Source organism: Arachis ipaensis, chromosome B4 (assembly GCF_059453495.1).
Source record: "Arachis ipaensis isolate K30076 ecotype BB chromosome B4, ASM5945349v1, whole genome shotgun sequence".
In the NCBI taxonomy this organism is placed as follows: domain Eukaryota; kingdom Viridiplantae; phylum Streptophyta; class Magnoliopsida; order Fabales; family Fabaceae; genus Arachis; species Arachis ipaensis.
In genome coordinates, this window is record NC_142439.1 from 95,134,390 (window position 1) to 95,155,767 (window position 21,378).

The following is a 21,378-nucleotide window of genomic DNA, read 5'->3' on the forward strand; positions in this document are numbered from 1 at the left end:
TTCGAAAACAATTTTTGAAAAAGAGTTAGTGATTTTTGAGAATAGTTTTTGAAAAAGGTTAGTAAAAATTTTTTTTTTCGAAAATTAAAATAAAAAATTAGAATAATTAGTTAATTCAAAAGAAATTTTTGAAAAAGGGAGAAGATATTTTCGAAAATTAGAGAGAGAGAGTTAGTTAGGTGGTTTTGAAAAAGATGAGAAACAAACAAAAAGTTAGTTAGTTAGTTGAAACAAATTTGAAAAGATAAGAAGTTAGGAGGTTAGAAAAGATATTTTGAAACCAACTTTTTGAAAAAGGTAAGATAATAGGTTTGTTGTCCCTTATAATCCTTTACTTTTAATGAAGTATCGTGCTTGATGAGCGGATAATTTATACGCTTTTTGACATTGTTTTTAGTATGTTTTTAGTAGGATCTAGTTACTTTTAGGGATGTTTTCATTAGTTTTTATGTTAAATTCACATTTCTGGACTTTACTATGAGTTTGTGTGTTTTTCTGTGATTTCAGGTATTTTCTGGCTGAAATTGAGGGACTTGAGCAAAAATCAGATTCAGAGGTTGAAAAAGGACTGCTGATGCTGTTGGATTCTGACCTCCCTGCACTCAAAGTGTATTTTCTGGAGCTACAGAACTCGAAATGGCGCGCTTCCAATTGCGTTGGAAAGTAGACATCCAGGGCTTTCCAGCAATATATAATAGTCTATACTTTGGCCAAGAATTGACGACGTAAATTGGCGTTCAACGCCAGCCTTCTGCCCAAATCTGGCATCCAGCGCCAGAAAAGGATCCAAAACCAGAGTTGAACGCCCAAACTGGCACAGAAACTGGCGTTCAACTCCACAAATGGCCTCTGCACGTGCAACACTCAGGCTCAGCCCAAACACACACCAAGTGGGCCCAGGAAGTGGATTTATGCATCAATTACTTACTCATGTAAACCCTAGTGACTAGTTTATTATAAATAGGACCGTTTACTAGTCTTTTTGAGCATCTTTGGACGCCTGGTTCTTAGATCAAGGGGGCTGGCCATCTCGGCCATGCCTGGACCTTCACTTATGTATTTTCAACGGTAGAGTTTCTACACTCTATAGATTAAGGTGTGGAGCTCTGCTGTTCCTCAAAGATTAATGCAAAGTACTACTGTTTTCTATTCAATTCTTCTTATTTCGCTTCTAAGATATCCATTCGCACCCAAGAACGTGATGAAGGTGATGATTATGTGTGACGCTCATCATCCTTCTCCCTTATGAACGCGTGCCTGACAAACACTTCTGTTCTACATGAAATAAGCTAGAATGAGTATCTCTTAGATCTCCTAACCGGAATCTTCGTGGCGTAAGCTAGAATGATGGCGGCATTCAAGAGAATCCGGAAGGTCTAAACCTTGTCTGTGGTATTCTGAGTAGGATTCAATGATTGAATGACTGTGACGAGCTTCAAACTCGCGAGTGCTGGGCGTTAGTGACAGACGCAAAAGGAGGGTGAATCCTATTCCAGCATGATCGAGAACCGACAGATGAATAGCCGTGCCGTGACAGGGTGCGTGAGCATATTATTCACTGAGAGGAGGGGATGTAGCCACTGACAACGGTGATGCCCTTGCATACAGCCAGCCATGGAAAGGAGTAAGACAGATTGGATGAAGATAGCAGGAAAGCAGAGGTTCAGAGGAACGAAAAGCACCTCCATTCGCTTATCTGAAATTCCTACCAATGAATTACATAAGTATCTCTATCCCTATTTTACTATATAATATTTGAAAACACCATTATCACTTTATATCTGCCTGACTGAGATTTATAAGGTGACCATAGCTTGCTTCATACCAACAATCTCCATGGGATTCGACCCTTACTCACGTAAGGTATTACTTGGACGACCCAGTGCACTTGCTGGTTAGTTGTATCGAAGTTGTGACAATTATGAATTAAGATCAGAGCACCAAGCTTTGGAGCCATTACCAGGGATTATTCGAACCTGGAGATCACAATTTCGTGCACCAAGTTTTTGGCGCCGTTGCCGGGGATTGTTCGAGTTTGGACAACTGACGGTTCATCTTGTTGCTCAGATTAGGTAATTTTCTTTTCGCTTTCTTTTCAAAAATATTTTCAAAAATATTTCTAAAATTTTCTCATCTGTTTTCGAAAAAAAATAAAAATGTTTTCAAAAATTTTATTCAAAATTTTTAAGAATGAATTCTAGTGTTTCATGAAGCATGTGAAGCCTGGCTGGCTGTAAAGCCATGTCTAAATTCATTTGGACTGAGGCTTGCAATTTGTTATCAAGAGCAAATTAGTTGTTGCTCATCCACCCGCTGCTGATCCATGATCACCTGCTGAAGCTTGGCTGGCCATTGGCCATGTCTAGTGTTTTGGACGGGAGCTTTCATTGAAAGCTTGGCTGGCTAGTGAGCCATGTCTAATTCCTGGACTGAAGCTTTAGACTAACATGGCAAGATTCCTGGAATTCATATTAAAAATTTTGGAATCCTTATTTTTCTTTTTCAATTAATTTTCGAAAAATAAGAAAAAAATCCAAAAAAATTAGAAAATCATAAAAATAAAAAATATTTTGTGTTTCTTGTTTGAGTCTTGAGTCATATCATAAGTTTGGTGTCACTTGCATATGCATCTTGCATTTTTTCAAAAATATCATGCATTCATAGTGTTCTTCATGATCTTCAAGTTGTTCTTGGTAAGTCTTCTTGTTTGATCTTGATGATTTTTTGTTTTGTGTCTTTTCATGTTTATCATATGCATTCTTGAATTCTTAGTGCGTAAGCATTAAAGAATTCTAAGTTTGGTGTCTTGCATGTTTTCTTTGCATTAAAAGTTTTTCAAAATTGTGTCTATGATGTTCATCTTGGCATTCAAAGTGTTCTTGGTGTTCATCTTGACATTCATAGCATTCTTGCATGCATCACATGTTTTGATCTAAAAATTTCATGCATTGCATAATTTTCATGTTTTTCATAAAAAATTCAAAAATAAAAAAAATATCTTTCCCTTTTTCTCTCATCAAATTCGAAAATTTGAGTTGACTTTTTCAAAAATTTTTAAAATCAAGTTGTTTCTTATGAGTCAAATCAAATTTTCAATTTGAAAATCTTATCTTTTTCAAAATCTTTTTCAAAAATCAAATCTTTTTCAAAATTCTTAGTTATTTTCGAAAATTCAAAAAAAAATATTTTTCAAAAATCTTTTTCTTATTTTTATACCAAATTTTCGAAAATAACATAAACAATTAATGTTTTGATTCAAAAATTTGAAGTTTGTTACTTGCTTGTTAAGAAAGATTCAAACTTTAAGTTCTAGAATCATATCTTGTGATTTCTTATGAATCAAGTCATTAATTGTGATTTTAAAAAAATCAAATCTTTTTCAAAACTAATTTCAATCATATCTTTTCAAAAATATCTTCTTATCTTATCTTTTTCAAAAATATCTTTTCAAAATATCTTTCCTAACCTCCTAACTTCCTATCTTTTCAAAATTTGTTTCAACTAACTAACTAACTTTTTGTTTGTTCCTTAACTTTTTCAAAACCACCTAACTAACTCTCTCTCTCTCTAATTTTCGAAAATATCTCCCCTCTTTTTCAAAAACTTTTTTATTAACTAATTATTTTTATTTTTAAATTTTAAAAATTTTTTCGAAAATTTCTAACATTTTTCAAAAACCATTTTTCAAAAATCACTAACACTTTTTCAAAATAATTTTCGAAAATTATCCCTCCCTCATCTCATTCTATTTATTCATTCATATCCTAACATCTCATCTCACATCTCTTCCATCCGTACAGTTGTGTTTCTTCCTTTACATCACATTCTTTGTCTCCCCCTCTTTTCTTCCACTCACAAAGGGATCCCTATACTGTGGTATAAAGGATCTATATTATTATTATTATTTTTCTGTGCTTTCTTCTTTGTCATATGAGCAGGAGCAAGGACAAGAACATTCTTGTGGAAGCAGATCCAGAACCTGAAAGGACTCTGAAGAGAAAATTAAGAAAAGCTAAAATACAACAATCCAGAGATAACCTTTCAGAAATTTTCGAACAGGCAGAGGAGATGGCAGCCGAAAATAATAATAATGTAAGGAAGATGCTTGGTGACTTTACTGCACCTAATTCCAATTTACATGGAAGAAGCATCTCCATTCCTGCCATTGGAGCAAACAACTTTGAGCTGAAACCTCAATTAGTTTCTCTGATGCAGCAGAACTGCAAGTTTCATGGACTTCCATCTGAAGATCCTTTTCAGTTCTTAACTGAATTCTTGCAGATATGTGATACTGTTAAGACTAATGGAGTAGATCCTGAAGTCTACAGGCTCATGCTTTTCCCTTTTGCTGTAAGAGACAGAGCTAGATTATGGTTGGATTCTCAACCCAAAGACAGCCTGAACTCTTGGGATAAGCTGGTCACGGCTTTCTTAGCCAAGTACTTTCCTCCTCAAAAGCTGAGCAAGCTTAGAGCTGATGTTCAAACCTTCAGACAGAAAGAAGGTGAATCCCTCTATGAAGCTTGGGAAAGATACAAACAGTTGACCAAAAAGTGTCCTTCTGACATGCTTTCAGAATGGACCATCCTGGATATATTCTATGATGGTTTATCTGAGTTATCAAAAATGTCACTGGACACTTCTGCAGGTGGATCCATTCACCTAAAGAAAACGCCTGCAGAAGCTCAAGAACTCATTGACATGGTTGCTAATAACCAGTTCATGTACACTTTTGAAAGGAATCCTGTGAGTAATGGGACGCCTATGAAGAAGGGAGTTCTTGAAGTTAATACTCTGAATGCCATATTGGCTCAGAATAAAATATTGACTCAGCAAGTCAATATGATCTCTCAAAATCTGCATGGAATGCAAGCTGCATCCAACAGTACTCAAGAGGAATCTTCTGAAGAAGAAGCCTATGATCCTGAGAACCCTGCAATAGTAGAGGTGAATTACTTAGGTGAACCTTATGGAAACACTTATAACTCAACATGGAGAAATCATCCAAATTTCTCATGGAAGGATCAAAAGCCCCAACAAGGCTTTAATAATGGTGGAAGAAACAGGTTTAGCAATAGCAAACCTTTTCCATCATCAACTCAGCAACAGACAGAGAACTCTGAACAAAATGCTTCTAATTTAGCAAATCTAGTTTTTGATCTATCGAAGGCCACTGTAAGTTTCATGAATGAAACAAGATCTTCCATTAGAAATCTGGAAGCACAAGTGGGCCAGCTGAGTAAAAGGATCACTGAAATCCCTCCTAGTACTCTCCCAAGCAATACAGAAGAGAATCCAAAAGGAGAGTGCAAGGCCATTGACATAAGCGCCATGGCCGAACCTGTGAGGAGAGGAGAGGACGTGAATTCCAAGGAGGAAGACCTCCTGGGATGTCCAGTGACCAATAAGGAGCTTCCCTCTGAGGAACCAAAGGACTCTGAGGCTCATCTAGAGACCATAGAGATCCCATTGAACCTCCTTATGCCCTTCATGAGCTCTGAGGAATATTCCTCTTCTGAAGAGAATGAGGATGTTACTGAAGAGCAAACTGCCAAGTTTCTTGGTGCAATCATGAAGCTGAATGCCAAATTATTTGGCATTGATACTAGGGAAGTTAAACCTCCCTTGTTCATCAATGAACTAAGTGATCTAGATCAACTGACATTGCCTCAAAAGAGACAGGATCCTGGAAAGTTCATAATACCCTGTACCACAGGCACCATGATCTTCAAGGCTCTGTGTGACCTTGGTTCAGGAATAAACCTCATGCCCCTCTCTGTAATAGAGAAACTGGGAATCTATGGGGTGCAAGCTGTTAAAATCTCACTAGAGATGGCAGACAGCTCAAGAAAACAGGCTTATGGACAAGTAGAAGATGTATTAGTAAAAGTTGAGGGCCTTTACATACCTACTGATTTCATAGTCCTGGATACTGGAAAGGAAGAGGATGAATCCATCATCCTAGGAAGACCTTTCTTGGCCACAGTAAGAGCTGTGATTGATGTTGACAGAGGTGAAATAGTCCTTTAATGGAATGAGAACTCCCTTGTATTCAAAACTCAAGGATCTCCCTCTGCAATCATAAAGAGGAAGCAGAAAAAGCTTCTCTCCAAACAGAGTCAACCAGAGCCCCCACAGTCAAACTCTAAGTTTGGTGTTAGGAGGCCACAACCAAACTCTAAGTTTGGTGTTGAACTCCCATATCCAAACTCTAAGTTTGGTGTTGGAGAGTCTCAACAAAGCTCTGCACATCTGTAAGGTTCCATGAGAGCCCACTGTCAAGCTATTGACATTAAAGAAGCGCTTGTTGGGAGGCAACCCAATGTTTATCTAATTCTTATTTTTATTGTTTTTCATGTTTTCTTAGGTTCATGATCATGTGGAGTCACAAAATAAACAAAAAAATCAAAAACGGAATCAAAAACAGCAGAAGAAAAATCACACCCTGGAGGAGCATCTGTCTGGCGTTCAAACGCCAGAACAGAGCATAGTTCTGGCGCTGAACGCCCAGAATGGGAGCATCCTGGCACTGAACGCCCAGAACAAGCATGGTTCTGGCGTTCAACGCCAGAAATGGCAGCAAAGGGGCGTTGAACGCCCAAAATGGGCACCAACCTGGCGCTGAACGCCCAGAGTTGTGTGCAAGGGCATTTTGCATGCCTAAATTGGTGCAGGGATGTAAATGCCTTGACACCCCAAGATCTGTGGACCCCACAGGATCCCCACCTACCTTCACTCACTCTCTTCTCTCTTCTCAATCATCCTCCATTCCCAATAAACACTCATCCCTTCTGTCTTCCATTTACCACTCACACCCATACACCCACTTACCTTAAAAAATTCAACATCTCTTCCCCACCCAATCCCACCCATATGGCCGAATACACACAGCCATCCATCTCCTCCATATCTTCTTCCTCTTCTATTCTTTCTTCTTTTGCTCGAGGGCGAGCAACATTCTAAGTTTGGTGTGGTAAAAGCATAGCTTTTTTGTTTTTTCCATAACCATTGATGGCACCTAAGGCCAGAGAAACCTCTAGAAAGAGGAAAGGGAAGACAAAAGCTTCCATCAAGGGTCTATAGCTCAGTGGTAGAACATTTGACTGCAAATCAAGAGATCCCTGAGATACCTCAGGGGATACATTTTCTTCCACACAATTATTGGAAGCAACTAAGGGTGGAACATCAAGAGCACTCCATCATCCTTCATGAAATCAGAGAAGATCTAAAAGCAATGAAGGAGGAGCAGCCAAGGCAAGGAAGAGACATAGAAGAGCTCAAGGACATCACTAAGGTGGACTCATTCCTTGTTCTTACTTTCTCTGTTTTTCATTTTCTATGTTATGTGCTTATCTATGTTTGTGTCTTCATTACATGATCATTAGTAGTTAGTAACTCTGTCTTAAAGTTATGAATGTCCTATGAATCCATCACCTCTCTTAAAATAAAAACTGTTTTAATTCAAAAGAACAAGAAGTACATGAGTTTTGAATTTATCCTTGAACTTAGTTTAATTATATTGATGTGGTGATAATGCTTCTTGTTTTCTGAATGTATGCTTGAACAGTGCATATGTCTTTTGAAGTTGTTGTTTAAGAATGTTAAATATGTTGGCTCTTGAAAGAATGATGACTAGGAGACATATTATTTGATAATCTGAAAAATCATAAAAATGATTCTTGAAGCAAGAAAAAGCAGCAAAGAGCAAAGCTTGCAGAAAAAAAAAATAGGCGAAAAAAAAAATAGAAAGAAAAAGCAAGCAGAAAAAGCCAAAAGCTCTTAAAACCAAGAGGCAAGAGCAAAAAGCCAATAACCCTTAAAACCAAAAGGCAAGGGAAAATAAAAAGGATCCCAAGGCTTTGAGCATCAGTGGATAGGAGGGCCTAAAGGAATAAAATCCTGGTCTAAGCGGCTAAACCAAGCTGTCCCTAACCATGTGCTTGTGGCGTGTAGGTGTCAAGTGAAAACTTGAGACTGAGCGGTTAAAGTCAAGGTCCAAAGCAAAAAAAAAAAGAGTGTGCTTAAGAACCCTGGACACCTCTAATTGGGGACTTTAGCAAAGCTGAGTCACAATCTGAAAAGGTTCACCCAATTATGTGTCTGTGGCATTTATGTATCCGGTAGTAATACTGGAAAACAAAGTGCTTAGGGCCACGGCCAAGACTCATAAAGAAGCTGTGTTCAAGAATCATCATACTGAACTAGGAGAGTCAATAACACTATTCGAAATCTGAAGTTCCTATAGATGCCAATCATTCTAAACTTCAATGGATAAAGTGAGATGCCAAAACTATTCAAGAGGCAAAAAGCTATAAGTCCCGCTCATATGATTGAAACTATGTTTCATTGATAGTTTGGAATTTATAGTATATTCTCTTCTTTTTATCCTATTTGATTTTCAGTTGCTTGGGGACAAGCAACAATTTAAGTTTGGTGTTGTGATGAGCGGATAATTTATACGCTTTTTGACATTGTTTTTAGTATGTTTTTAGTAGGATCTAGTTACTTTTAGGGATGTTTTCATTAGTTTTTATGTTAAATTCACATTTCTGGACTTTACTATGAGTTTGTGTGTTTTTCTGTGATTTCAGGTATTTTCTGGCTGAAATTGAGGGACTTGAGCAAAAATCAGATTCAGAGGTTGAAAAAGGACTGCTGATGCTTTTGGATTCTGACCTCCCTGCACTCAAAGTGGATTTTCTGGAGCTACAGAACTCGAAATGGTGCGCTTCCAATTGCGTTGGAAAGTCGACATCCAGGGCTTTCCAGCAATATATAATAGTCCATACTTTGGCCAAGAATTGACGACGTAAACTGGCGTTCAACGCCAGCCTTCTGCCCAAATCTGGCATCCAGCGCCAGAAAAGGATCCAAAACCAGAGTTGAACGCCCAAACTGGCACAGAAACTGGCGTTCAACTCCACAAATGGCCTCTGCACGTGCAACACTCAGGCTCAGCCCAAACACACACCAAGTGGGCCCAGGAAGTGGATTTATGCATCAATTACTTACTCATGTAAACCCTAGTGACTAGTTTATTATAAATAGGACCGTTTACTAGTCTTTTTGAGCATCTTTGGACGCCTAGTTCTTAGATCAAGGGGGCTGGCCATCTCGGCCATTCCTGGACCTTTACTTATGTATTTTCAACGGTAGAGTTTCTACACTCCATAGATTAAGGTGTGGAGCTCTGCTGTTCCTCAAAGATTAATGCAAAGTACTACTGTTTTCTATTCAATTCTTCTTATTTCGCTTCTAAGATATCCATTCGCACCCAAGAACGTGATGAAGGTGATGATTATGTGTGACGCTTATCATCCTTCTCCCTTATGAACGCGTGCCTGACAAACACTTCTGTTCTACATGAAATAAGCTAGAACGAGTATCTCTTAGATCTCCTAACCGGAATCTTCGTGGCGTAAGCTAGAATGATGGCGACATTCAAGAGAATCCGGAAGGTCTAAACCTTGTCTGTGGTATTCTGAGTAGGATTCAATGATTGAATGACTGTGACGAGCTTCAAACTCGCGAGTGCTGGGCGTTAGTGACAGACGCAAAAGGAGGGTGAATCCTATTCCAGCATGATCGAGAACCGACAGATGAATAGTCGTGCCGTGACAGGGTGCGTGAGCATATTATTCACTGAGAGGAGGGGATGTAGCCACTGACAACGGTGATGCCCTTGCATACAGCCAGCCATGGAAAGGAGTAAGACAGATTGGATGAAGATAGCAGGAAAGCAGAGGTTCAGAGGAACGAAAAGCACCTCCATTCGCTTATCTGAAATTCCTACCAATGAATTACATAAGTATCTCTATCCCTATTTTACTATATAATATTCGAAAACACCATTATCACTTTATATCTGCCTGACTGAGATTTATAAGGTGACCATAGCTTGCTTCATACCAACAATCTCCGTGGGATTCGACCCTTACTCACGTAAGGTATTACTTGGACGACCCAGTGCACTTGCTGGTTAGTTGTATCGAAGTTGTGACAATTATGAATTAAGATCAGAGCACCAAGCTTTGGAGCCATTACCAGGGATTATTCGAACCTAGAGATCACAATTTCGTGCACCAAGTTTTTGGCGCCGTTGCCGGGGATTGTTCGTGTTTGGACAACTGACGGTTCATCTTGTTGCTCAGATTAGGTAATTTTCTTTTTGTTTTCTTTTCAAAAATCTTTCAAAAATATTTTCAAAAAAAAAAAAATTTCTCTTTTGTTTTCGAAAAAAAATAAAAATGTTTTCAAAAATTTATTCAAAATTTTTAAGAATGAATTCTAGTGTTTCATGAAGCATGTGAAGCCTGGCTGGCTGTAAAACCATGTCTAAATTCATTTGGACTGAGGCTTGCAATTTGTTATCAAGAGCAATTTAGTTGTTGCTCATCCACCTGCTGCTGATCCATGATCACCTGCTGAAGCTTGGCTGGCCATTGGCCATGTCTAGTGTTTTGGACTGGAGCTTTCTTTGAAAGCTTGGCTGGCTAGTGAGCCATGTCTAATTCTTGGACTGAAGCTTTAGACTAACATGGCAAGATTCCTGGAATTCATATTAAAAATTTTGGAATCCTTATTTTTTCTTTTTCATATTATTTTCGAAAAAAATCCAAAAAAAAAAATTAGAAAATCATAAAAATAAAAAAAAAATATTTTATGTTTCTTGTTTGAGTCATGTGTCATGTTATAAGTTTGGTGTCAATTGCATGTGCATCTTGCATTTTTCGAAAATTTCATGCATTCATAGTGTTCTTCATGATCTTCAAGTTGTTCTTGGTAAGTCTTCTTGTTTGATCTTGATGATTTTTTGTTTTGTGTCTTTTCATGTTTTTCATATGCATTCTTGAATTCTTAGTGTCTAAGCATTAAAGAATTCTAAGTTTGGTGTCTTGCATGTTTTCTTTGCATTAAAAATTTTTCAAAATTGTGTCTATGATGTTCACCATGACATTCAAAGTGTTCTTGGTGTTCATCTTGACATTCATAGCATTCTTGCATGCATCACATGTTTTGATCTAAAAATTTCATGCATTGCATATTTTTCATGTTTTTCATAAAAATTTCAAAAAATAAAAAAAAATATCTTTCCCTTTTTCTCTCATCAAATTCGAAAATTTGGATTGACTTTTTCAAAAATTTTTAAAATCAAGTTGTTTCTTATGAGTCAAATCAAATTTTCAATTTGAAAATATTATCTTTTTCAAAATCTTTTTCAAAGATCAAATCTTTTTCAAAATTCTTAGTTATTTTCAAAAATTCCAAAAAAATATTTTTCAAAAATCTTTTTCTTATTTTTATATCAAATTTTCGAAAATAACATAATCAATTAATGTTTTGATTCAAAAATTTGAAGTTTGTTACTTGCTTGTTAAGAAAGATTCAAACTTTAAGTTCTAGAATCATATCTTGTGATTTCTTATGAATCAAGTCATTAATTGTGATTTTAAAAATCAAATCTTTTACAAAACTAATTTTATCATATCTTTTCAAAAAATATCTTCCTATCTTATCTTTTCCAAAAATATCTTTTCAAAATATCTTTCCTAACCTCCTAACTACTTATCTTTTCAAAATTGGTTTTCAAAATTTGTTTCAACTAACTAACTAACTTTTTGTTTGTTTCTTAACTTTTTCAAAACTACCTAAACTAACTCTCTCTCTCTCTCTAATTTTTGAAAATATCTTCCCTCTTTTTCAAAAATTTCTTTTTTATTAACTAATTATTTTTATTTTTTATTTAAAAAAAATTCGAAAAAAAAATACTAACCTTTTTCAAAAACTATTTTCGAAAATCACTAACTCATTTTCAAAAATTGTTTTCGAAAATTCACTTCCCCCTCTCATCTTCTTCTATTTGTTTATTGATATACTAACATCTTTCCTTCAACTCACCAAAAATCCGAACCCCCTCTCTCTCTGAGTTCAGATTTTCTTTTCTTCTCTTCTTCTACTCACACAGGGATCTCTATACTGTGGTATAAAGGATCTCTATTATTATTATTATTTTTCTGTGCCTTCTTCTTTGTCATATGAGTAGGAGCAAGGATAAGAACATTCTTGTAGAAGCAGATCCAGAACCTGAAAGGACTCTGAAGAGAAAATTAAGAGAAGCTAAAATACAACAATCCAGAGATAACCTTTCAGAAATTTTCGAACAGGCAGAGGAGATGGCAGCCGAAAATAATAATAATGTAAGGAAGATGCTTGGTGACTTTACTGCACCTAATTCCAATTTACATGGAAGAAGCATCTCCATTCCTGCCATTGGAGCAAACAACTTTGAGCTGAAACCTCAATTAGTTTCTCTGATGCAGCAGAACTGCAAGTTTCATGGACTTCCATCTGAAGATCCTTTTCAGTTCTTAACTGAATTCTTGCAGATATGTGATACTGTTAAGACTAATGGAGTAGATCCTGAAGTCTACAGGCTCATGCTTTTCCCTTTTGCTGTAAGAGACAGAGCTAGATTATGGTTGGATTCTCAACCCAAAGACAGCCTGAACTCTTGGGATAAGCTGGTCACGGCTTTCTTAGCCAAGTACTTTCCTCCTCAAAAGCTGAGCAAGCTTAGAGCTGATGTTCAAACCTTCAGACAGAAAGAAGGTGAATCCCTCTATGAAGCTTGGGAAAGATACAAACAGTTGACCAAAAAGTGTCCTTCTGACATGCTTTCAGAATGGACCATCCTGGATATATTCTATGATGGTTTATCTGAGTTATCAAAAATGTCACTGGACACTTCTGTAGGTGGATCCATTCACCTAAAGAAAACGCCTGCAGAAGCTCAAGAACTCATTGACATGGTTGCTAATAACCAGTTCATGTACACTTCTGAAAGGAATCCTGTGAGTAATGGGACGCCTATGAAGAAGGGAGTTCTTGAAGTTGATACTCTGAATGCCATATTGGCTCAGAATAAAATATTGACTCAGCAAGTCAATATGATCTCTCAGAGTCTGCATGGAATGCAAGCTGCATCCAACAGTACTCAAGAGACATCTTCTGAAGAAGAAGCTTATGATCTTGAGAACCCTGCAATAGCAGAGGTAAATTACTTAGGTGAACCTTATGGAAACACCTATAACTCAACATGGAGAAATCATCCAAATTTCTCATGGAAGGATCAAAAGTCCCAACAAGGCTTTAATAATGGTGGAAGAAACAGGTTTAACAATAATAAACCTTTTCCATCATCCACTCAGCAACAGACAGAGAACACTGAACAAAATGCTTCTAATTTAGCAAATCTAGTCTCTGATCTATCCAAGGCCACTGTGAGTTTCATGAATGAAACAAGGTCTTCCATTAGAAATCTGGAAGCACAAGTGGGCCAGCTGAGTAAAAGGATCACTGAAATCCCTCCTAGTACTCTCCCAAGCAATACAGAAGAGAATCCAAAAGGAGAGTGCAAGGCCATTGACATAAGCGCCACGGCCGAACCTGTAAGGGAAGGAGAGGACGTGAATTCCAAGGAGGAAGACCTCCTGGGACGTCTAGTGATCAATAAGGAGCTTCCCTCTGAGGAACCAAAGGACTCTGAGGCTCATCTAGAGACCATAGAGATTCCATTGAACCTCCTTATGCCCTTCATGAGCTCTGATGAGTATTCCTCTTCTGAAGAGAATGAGGATGTTACTGAAGAGCAAACTGCCAAGTTTCTTGGTGCAATCATGAAGCTGAATGCCAAATTATTTGGCATTGATGCTTGGGAAGTTGAACCTCCCTTGTTCATCAATGAACTAAGTGATCTGGATCAACTGACATTGCCTCAGAAGAGACAGGATCCTGGAAAGTTCATAATACCCTGTACCATAGGCACCATGATCTTTAAGGCTCTGTGTGACCTTGGTTCAGGAATAAACCTCATGCCCCTCTCTGTAATAGAGAAACTGGGAATCTATGGGGTGCAAGCTGCTAAAATCTCACTAGAGATGGCAGACAGCTCAAGAAAACAGGCTTATGGACAAGTAGAGGATGTATTAGTAAAGGTTGAGGGCCTTTACATCCCTGCTGATTTCATAGTCCTGGATACTGGAAAGGAAGAGGATGAATCCATCATCCTAGGAAGACCTTTCCTGGCCACAGCAAGAGCTGTGATTGATGTTGACAGAGGTGAAATAGTCCTTCAATGGAATGAGAACTCCCTTGTGTTTAAAACTCAAGGATCTCCCTCTGCAACCATGGAGAGGAAGCAGAAAAAGCTTCTCTCAAAGCAGAGTCAACCAGAGCCCCCACAGTCAAACTCTAAGTTTGGTGTTGGGAGGCCACAACCAAACTCTAAGTTTGGTGTTGAACTCCCATATCCAAACTCTAAGTTTGGTGTTGGAGAGTCTCAACAACGCTCTGCACATCTGTGAGGCTCAATGAGAGCTCACTGTCAAGCTATTGACATTAAAGAAGCGCTTGTTGGAAGGCAACCCAATGTTTATCTAATTCTTATTTTTATTGTTTTTCATGTTTTCTTAGGTTCATGATCATGTGGAGTCACAAAATAAATATAAAAATTGAAAACGGAATCAAAAACAGAAGAAGAAAAATCACACCTTGGAGGAGCATCTGTCTGGCGTTCAAACGCCAGAACAGAGCATAGTTCTGGCGCTGAACGCCCAGAATGGGAGCATCCTGGCGCTGAACGCCCAGAACAAGCATGGTTCTGGCGTTCAACGCCAGAAATGGCAGCAAAGGGGCGTTGAACGCCCAAAATGGGCACCAACCTGGCGCTGAACGCCCAGAGTTGTGTGCAAGGGCATTTTACATGCCTAATTTGGTGCAGGGATGTAAATGCCTTGACACCTCAGGATCTGTGGACCCCACAGGATCACCTCAGGATCTGTGAACCCCACAGGATCTCCACCTTACCTCCTCATAATCCTAGTTTTTTTTCCACATCTTCTTCTTCATCTATTCCTTCTCCTTTTGCTCGAGGGCGAGCAACATTCTAAGTTTGGTGTGGTAAAACAATTATGTAAAGGATCTATAGCTCAGTGGTAGAACATGTGGCTGCAAATCAAGAGATCCCTGAGATACCTCAGGAGATGCACCTCCCTCCACATAATTATTAGAAGCAACTGAGGATAGAAATCCCAAAAAAAAAAAATCACTAGGAATCACGCCGCAAAGGCAAGGAAGAGACATAGAAGAGCCCAAGAACATCATTGAAATGCCATCATCACTAAGGTGGATTCATTCCTTGCTCTTACTTTCTCTGTTTTTCGTTTTCTATGTTATGTGCTTATCTATGTTTGTGTCTTCATTACATGATCATTAGTAGTTAGTAACTCTGTCTTAAAGTTATGAATGTCCTATGAATCCATCACCTCTCTTAAAATAAAAACTGTTTTAATTCAAAAGAACAAGAAGTACATGAGTTTTGAATTTATCCTTGAACTTAGTTTAATTATATTGATGTGGTGATAATGCTTCTTGTTTTCTGAATGTATGCTTGAACAGTGCATATGTCTTTTGAAGTTGTTGTTTAAGAATGTTAAATATGTTGGCTCTTGAAAGAATGATGACTAGGAGACATGTTATTTGATAATCTGAAAAATCATAAAAATGATTCTTGAAGCAAGAAAAAGCAGCAAAGAACAAAACTTGCAGAAAAAAAAAAGGGGCCGAAAAAAAAATAGAAAAAAAAAATAGAAAGAAAAAGAAAAAAGCAAGCAGAAAAAGCCAATAACCCTTAAAACCAAAAGGCAAGGGCAAATAAAAAGGATCCCAAGGCTTTGAGCATCAGTGGATAGGAGGGCCTAAAGGAATAAAATCCTGGTCTAAGCGGCTAAACCAAGCTGTCCCTAACCATGTGCTTGTGGCGTGTAGGTGTCAAGTGAAAACTTGAGACTGAGCGGTTAAAGTCAAGGTCCAAAGCAAAAGAAGAGTGTGCTTAAGAACCCTGGACACCTCTAATTGGGGACTTTAGCAAGGCTGAGTCACAATCTGAAAAGGTTCACCCAATTATGTGTCTGTGGCATTTATGTATCTGGTGGTAATACTGGAAAACAAAGTGCTTAGGGCCACGGCCAAGACTCATAAAATAGCTGTGTTCAAGAATCATCATACTGAACTAGGAGAATCAATAACACTATCTGAACTCTGAGTTCCTATAGATGCCAATCATTCTGAACCTCAATGGATAAAGTGAGATGCCAAAACTATTCAAGAGGCAAAAAGCTATAAGTCCCGCTCATATGATTGAAGCTCTGTTTCATTGATAGTTTGGAATTTATAGTATATTCTCTTCTTTTTATCCTATTTGATTTTTAGTTGCTTGGGGACAAGCAACAATTTAAGTTTGGTGTTGTGATGAGCGGATAATTTATACGCTTTTTGACATTGTTTTTAGTATGTTTTTAGTAGGATCTAGTTACCTTTAGGGATGTTTTCATTAGTTTTTATGTTAAATTCACATTTCTGGACTTTACTATGAGTTTGTGTGTTTTTCTGTGATTTCAGGTATTTTCTGGCTGAAATTGAGGGACTTGAGCAGAAATCAGATTCAGAGGTTGAAAAAGGACTGCTGATGCTGTTGGATTCTGACCTCCCTGCACTCAAAGTGGATTTTCTGGAGCTACAGAACTCGAAATGGCGCGCTTCTAATTGCGTTGGAAAGTAGACATCCAGGGCTTTCCAGAAATATATAATAGTCCATACTTTGGCCAAGAATAGACAACGCAAACTGGCGTTCAACGCCAGCCTTCTGCCCAAATTTGGCGTCCAGCGCCAGAAAAGGATCCAAAACCAGAGTTGAACGCCCAAACTGGCACAGAAACTGGCGTTCAACTCCACAAATGGCCTCTGCACGTGCTACACTTAAGCTCAGCCCAAACACACACCAAGTGGGCCCCGGAAGTGGATTTATGCATCAATTACTTACTCATGTAAACCCTAGTGACTAGTTTATTATAAATAGGACCTTTTACTATTGTATTAGGCATCTTTGATCAGTTGTATGCTATCTTAGATCACGTTTAGGGGGCTGGCCTTCTCGGCCATGCCTGGACCTTTCACTTATGTATTTTCATACGGTAGAGTTTCTACACTCCATAGGTTAAGGTGTGGAGCTCTGCTGTTCCTCAAAGATTAATGCAAAGTACTACTGTTTTCTATTCAATTCTTCTTATTTCTCTTCTAAGATATCCATTCGCACCCAATAACGTGATGAAGGTGATGATTATGTGTGACGCTCATCATCCTTCTCCCTTATGAACGCGTGCCTGACAAACACTTCTGTTCTACATGAAATAAGCTAGAATGAGTATCTCTTAGATCTCCTAACCAGAATCTTCGTGGCGTAAGCTAGAATGATGGCGGCATTCAAGAGAATCCGGAAGGTCTAAACCTTGTCTGTGGTATTCCGAGTAGGATTCAATGATTGAATGACTGTGACGAGCTCCGAACTCGCGATTGCAGGGCGTTAGTAACAGACGCAAAAGGATAGTAAATCCTATTCCAGCATGATCGAGAACCGACAGATGAATAGCCGTGCCGTGACAGGGTGCGTGAGCATATTATTCACTGAGAGGATAAGATGAAGCCATTGACAAGGGTGATGCCTCCAGACGATTAGCCGTGCCGTGACAGGGCATTGGATCATTTTCCCGTGAGATGACCGAAAGTAGCCATTGACAGTGGTGATGTATCACATAAAGCCAGTCATGGAAAGGAGTAAGACTGATTGGATGAAGATAGTAGGAAAGCAGAGGTTCAGAGGAACGAAAAGCATCTCCATTCGCTTATCTGAAATTCCTACCAATGATTTACATAAGTACCTCTATCCCTATTCTTTTATTTATTATTCGAAAACTCCATAATTATTTTATATCCGCCTAACTGAGATTTACAAGGTGACCATAGCTTGCTTCATACCAACAATCTCCGTGGGATTCGACCCTTACTCACGTAAGGTATTACTTGGATGACCCAGTGCACTTGCTGGTTAGTTGAACGGAGTTGTGTCCACACATAGAGCCACAATGAGGATTCAATACAATTATATATTGTTAATCTTACACAAGTACAAAGAACATGGAACACAATTTCGTGCATCAGTGCTCACATCAATTTGGAGTTTTGCAATAAGTCAAATGTGATTAAATATTTATTCAAATATGTCAACAAAGGTCCTGATCGTGTTACAGCCACAATTAGCAATGTTCATGTTGGGAACCAAAATACTCGTGTTCTTGATGAAATTAAAGAGTATTTTGATTGTCGATATCTATCTCCGTGTGAGTCTATATGGAGAATTTTTGCTTATGATATTCATCATAGATGACCATCTGTTCAAAGGTTAACTTTTCATTTGCCAAACCAGCAACATATTATCTTTGATGATCGTGACACTATAAGTTCTATTCTTGTGAGGAATAAGGATTTGGTTACCATGTTTATAGCTTGGATGTTAGCAAATAGGGTCTATCCTGAAGGAAAAGATTTGACGTATGTTGAGTTCCCACGGCATTTTGTTTATGTTGTTGATAATAGGGAATGGAAACCAAGACAAAGAGGATTTTCAATCGGTAGATTGAGTTTTGTTCCCCCAACTGCGGGTGAATTGTTTTATATGCGTTTGTTATTAAATGTACAAAGAGGGTGTACTAGCTTTAAGAGCATTAGAACAGTTAATGGGACTACTTATGATACATTTCAAGAAGCATATTTTGCATTAGGATTGTTGACTGATGATAATGAGTTTGTTGAAGCTATTAAAGAAGCTGCTCTGTTAGGAACAGGCTTGCAACTCAGACGATTATTTGTAACATTATTATTGTCAGCTTCAATCAGTAGACCTTTGTCTGTTTGGAATCAAACTTGGGTGTATTTATCTGATGACATTCTTTATCATAGAAGGATTCAGCTATAATATCCAGGTAGTTTTTAAAAGAAACGAATTTACTTTATTTGTTACAATTATTTTCATACATGTTAAACAACATAATTTCTCATTGGAACTATTTCTTTGTTTTTGTAACTTTTACTTTTTTCTTTTTTCTGATAGCGTTAACAGTGACACCTGAGGAGTTACAAACCTTTTGTTTGATTGAGATCGAGAAACTTTTGCAAAATAATGGCAAATCTTTGAAAGATTATGCTGGGATGCCGCTACCTAATGTGGGTCTGATTTCTACTTTTTCTAATTCTATGGTTGTGCGTGAAATGCAATATGATGTATCAGAGATGTTGGCTCAGCATGATGATTATTTTGCTCAACTTACAGCTGAACAAGAGAGTATATACCATGCCATTATTAGTCGTGTTTGCAACAAAGAACATGGTTTCTTCTTTGTATATGGTTTTGGTGGAATAGGTAAAACTTTTCTCTATAAAACATTGTCAACTAAGTTGCAATCTGAGAGAAAAATTGTTATCAATGTTACTTCTAGTGGTATTGCTTCTTTGTTGCTGCCGGGTGGAAAAACTGCACATTCAATGTTTAATATCCCTATTGAATTAAATGAAGAATCTGTTTGTAGAATTAGAGTTAATTCGCAAAAGGCAGATTTAATTCGTCAAGCAGATCTAATCATTTGGGATGAAGCTCCAATGACAAACAAGTTAGCTTTTGAGGCTGTTGATAGAACATTTCGAGATCTGATGAAAGTTACTTCTATTTCTAATCAAAACTTGCCTTTTGGAGGTAAAGTTATTGTTTTAGGAGGAGATTTCAGACAAGTTTTACCCGTTATACCAAAAGCCTCTCGTGCTGAGATTGTTATGGCTTCAATTAATTCTTCATATTTATGGAAGCATTGTGAAGTTTTTAATTTAACTAGGAATATGCGTTTAGAAAGTGCAGCTCAAAATTCAGACATGAATGAATTAAGATTATTCTCAGAGTGGATTCTTCAAGTTGGAGAAGGTAAATGTGGTACAAGGATTGATGATAGAGTCTTTGTTAAAATTGCTTCAGAGTTGTTAATTCCTATCACTGATGATCCAATTATTGATATTGTTTCAGTCATATATCCTAATCTTTCTGAAAATTTGAATAATTCAACATATTTTCAAGATAGGGCTATTCTCGCTGCAACTATTGAAATTGTTGAGGAGATCAATGATCATATTGTGAATTTACTACCAGGTGAGATGAAAGAGTATTTGAGTTCAGATTGTATATGTGGTACCGATGCTAATGTTGACATTGATCTTAATTGGATTAATGTTGAGTTTCTAAATCAAATAAAATGTTCAGGATTGCCAAATCATTCTCTAAAGTTGAAAGTAGGTGCTCCTGTTATTTTATTGAGAAACATTGATCCAGCAGGTGGTTTATGTAATGGAACTCGACTTATTGTGCATAGTCTAGGAAGAAATGTAATTACTGCAGATATTGTTTCTGGAAGTAACGTCGGTGATAGAGTTTTCATTTCTCGAATGAATTTGATTCCAAGTGATTCTGGGTTACCTTTTAAGTTTCAACATCGGTAGTTTCCTTTATTGCTTTGCTTTGCTATGACAATTAACAAAAGTCAAGGACAAACTTTATCAACCGTTGGGTTATTCTTACGTCGTCCTGTGTTTTCTCATGGTCAATTGTATGTTGCTATATCACGTGTTAAGTATAAAAGGGGATTGAAGATACTCTTATGTGATGAAAATAGACCTGAAAACGACTTGACTGAAAATATAGTATTTACAGAAGTTTTCAACAAAATTTTTGGTCTGTTTATTTATTTGTTATAGATTATAATGTATGAATAGTTATTAAATTTTATTATTCTTAAGTTATATATTTCCTGCACTTTTCTATTTTAATATAAGAAAGGAGGGTCCAAAATATTAAGTATTATTCGACTCTTTAATATACTAAGTTATATACTTTATTTTTATTATTAACTAATAATTTTCAATTCAGTTTTTTCAGTTTAGTTCTATCTTAAAAAAAATAAAAATTTTAGTGAACCAATTTAATTTAGCATATAATTTGGCATATATTATTTGGCATATAATTTCTTTCATTTTAAAGCATCTTATATTGAGGCTGATCATTTTTTATATTTATTTTTGGTTTAATTTTTTTAAAGTTGTTAAGTGAAGAGTTTCTTTTATAATTTATTTTTGTTATTAACTTTTTAATTTTCAATTTAATTTCTTCAAGTTAGTTCTTGCTTGAAAAAAAAGGCTTTAACATACCAAATTTTTTTGTTAACTTTTTATTTAATTTGTCAAAACAATTTTTTTTATTAACTATTAGTATAACATACAGAGTTGGTATTTTTTGCAGGTTAGTGGGTGAATTATACGTGAAGTTTTTGATTCTTTCCCAATAAGGGAAAGTCAAGTCTTGTCATACCCTAAGCAAACTTATAGCAGAAGCTTTTCATATATATATATATATATATATATATATATATATATGTAGCAAGAGAGTCA

General features: G+C 37.0%; 1 protein-coding gene and 2 non-coding genes across 3 annotated transcripts in view; 1 reads left to right on the forward strand and 2 right to left on the reverse strand.

Annotated features, from left to right (window-relative positions):
* LOC107636628 (uncharacterized) overlaps positions 1-20,433 on the forward strand; it is a 46,013-nt gene extending 25,580 nt beyond the window's left edge. The window contains exons 6-8 of the mRNA XM_088484698.1: positions 18,126-18,204; positions 18,295-18,737; positions 19,004-20,433. Of these exons, the coding sequence (XP_088340824.1) occupies positions 18,126-18,204; positions 18,295-18,737; positions 19,004-20,433 (1,952 nt within the window). The remainder of the gene's footprint in view (positions 1-18,125; positions 18,205-18,294; positions 18,738-19,003) is intronic.
* LOC148568438 (small nucleolar RNA R71) lies at positions 4,465-4,572 on the reverse strand. Its single transcript, XR_015881844.1, has one exon. It is a non-coding gene; the product is annotated as a small nucleolar RNA R71 (small nucleolar RNA).
* On the reverse strand, positions 12,570-12,677 carry LOC148568439 (small nucleolar RNA R71). Its single transcript, XR_015881846.1, has one exon. It is a non-coding gene; the product is annotated as a small nucleolar RNA R71 (small nucleolar RNA).
* Positions 20,434-21,378: the final 945 nt, after the last annotated feature.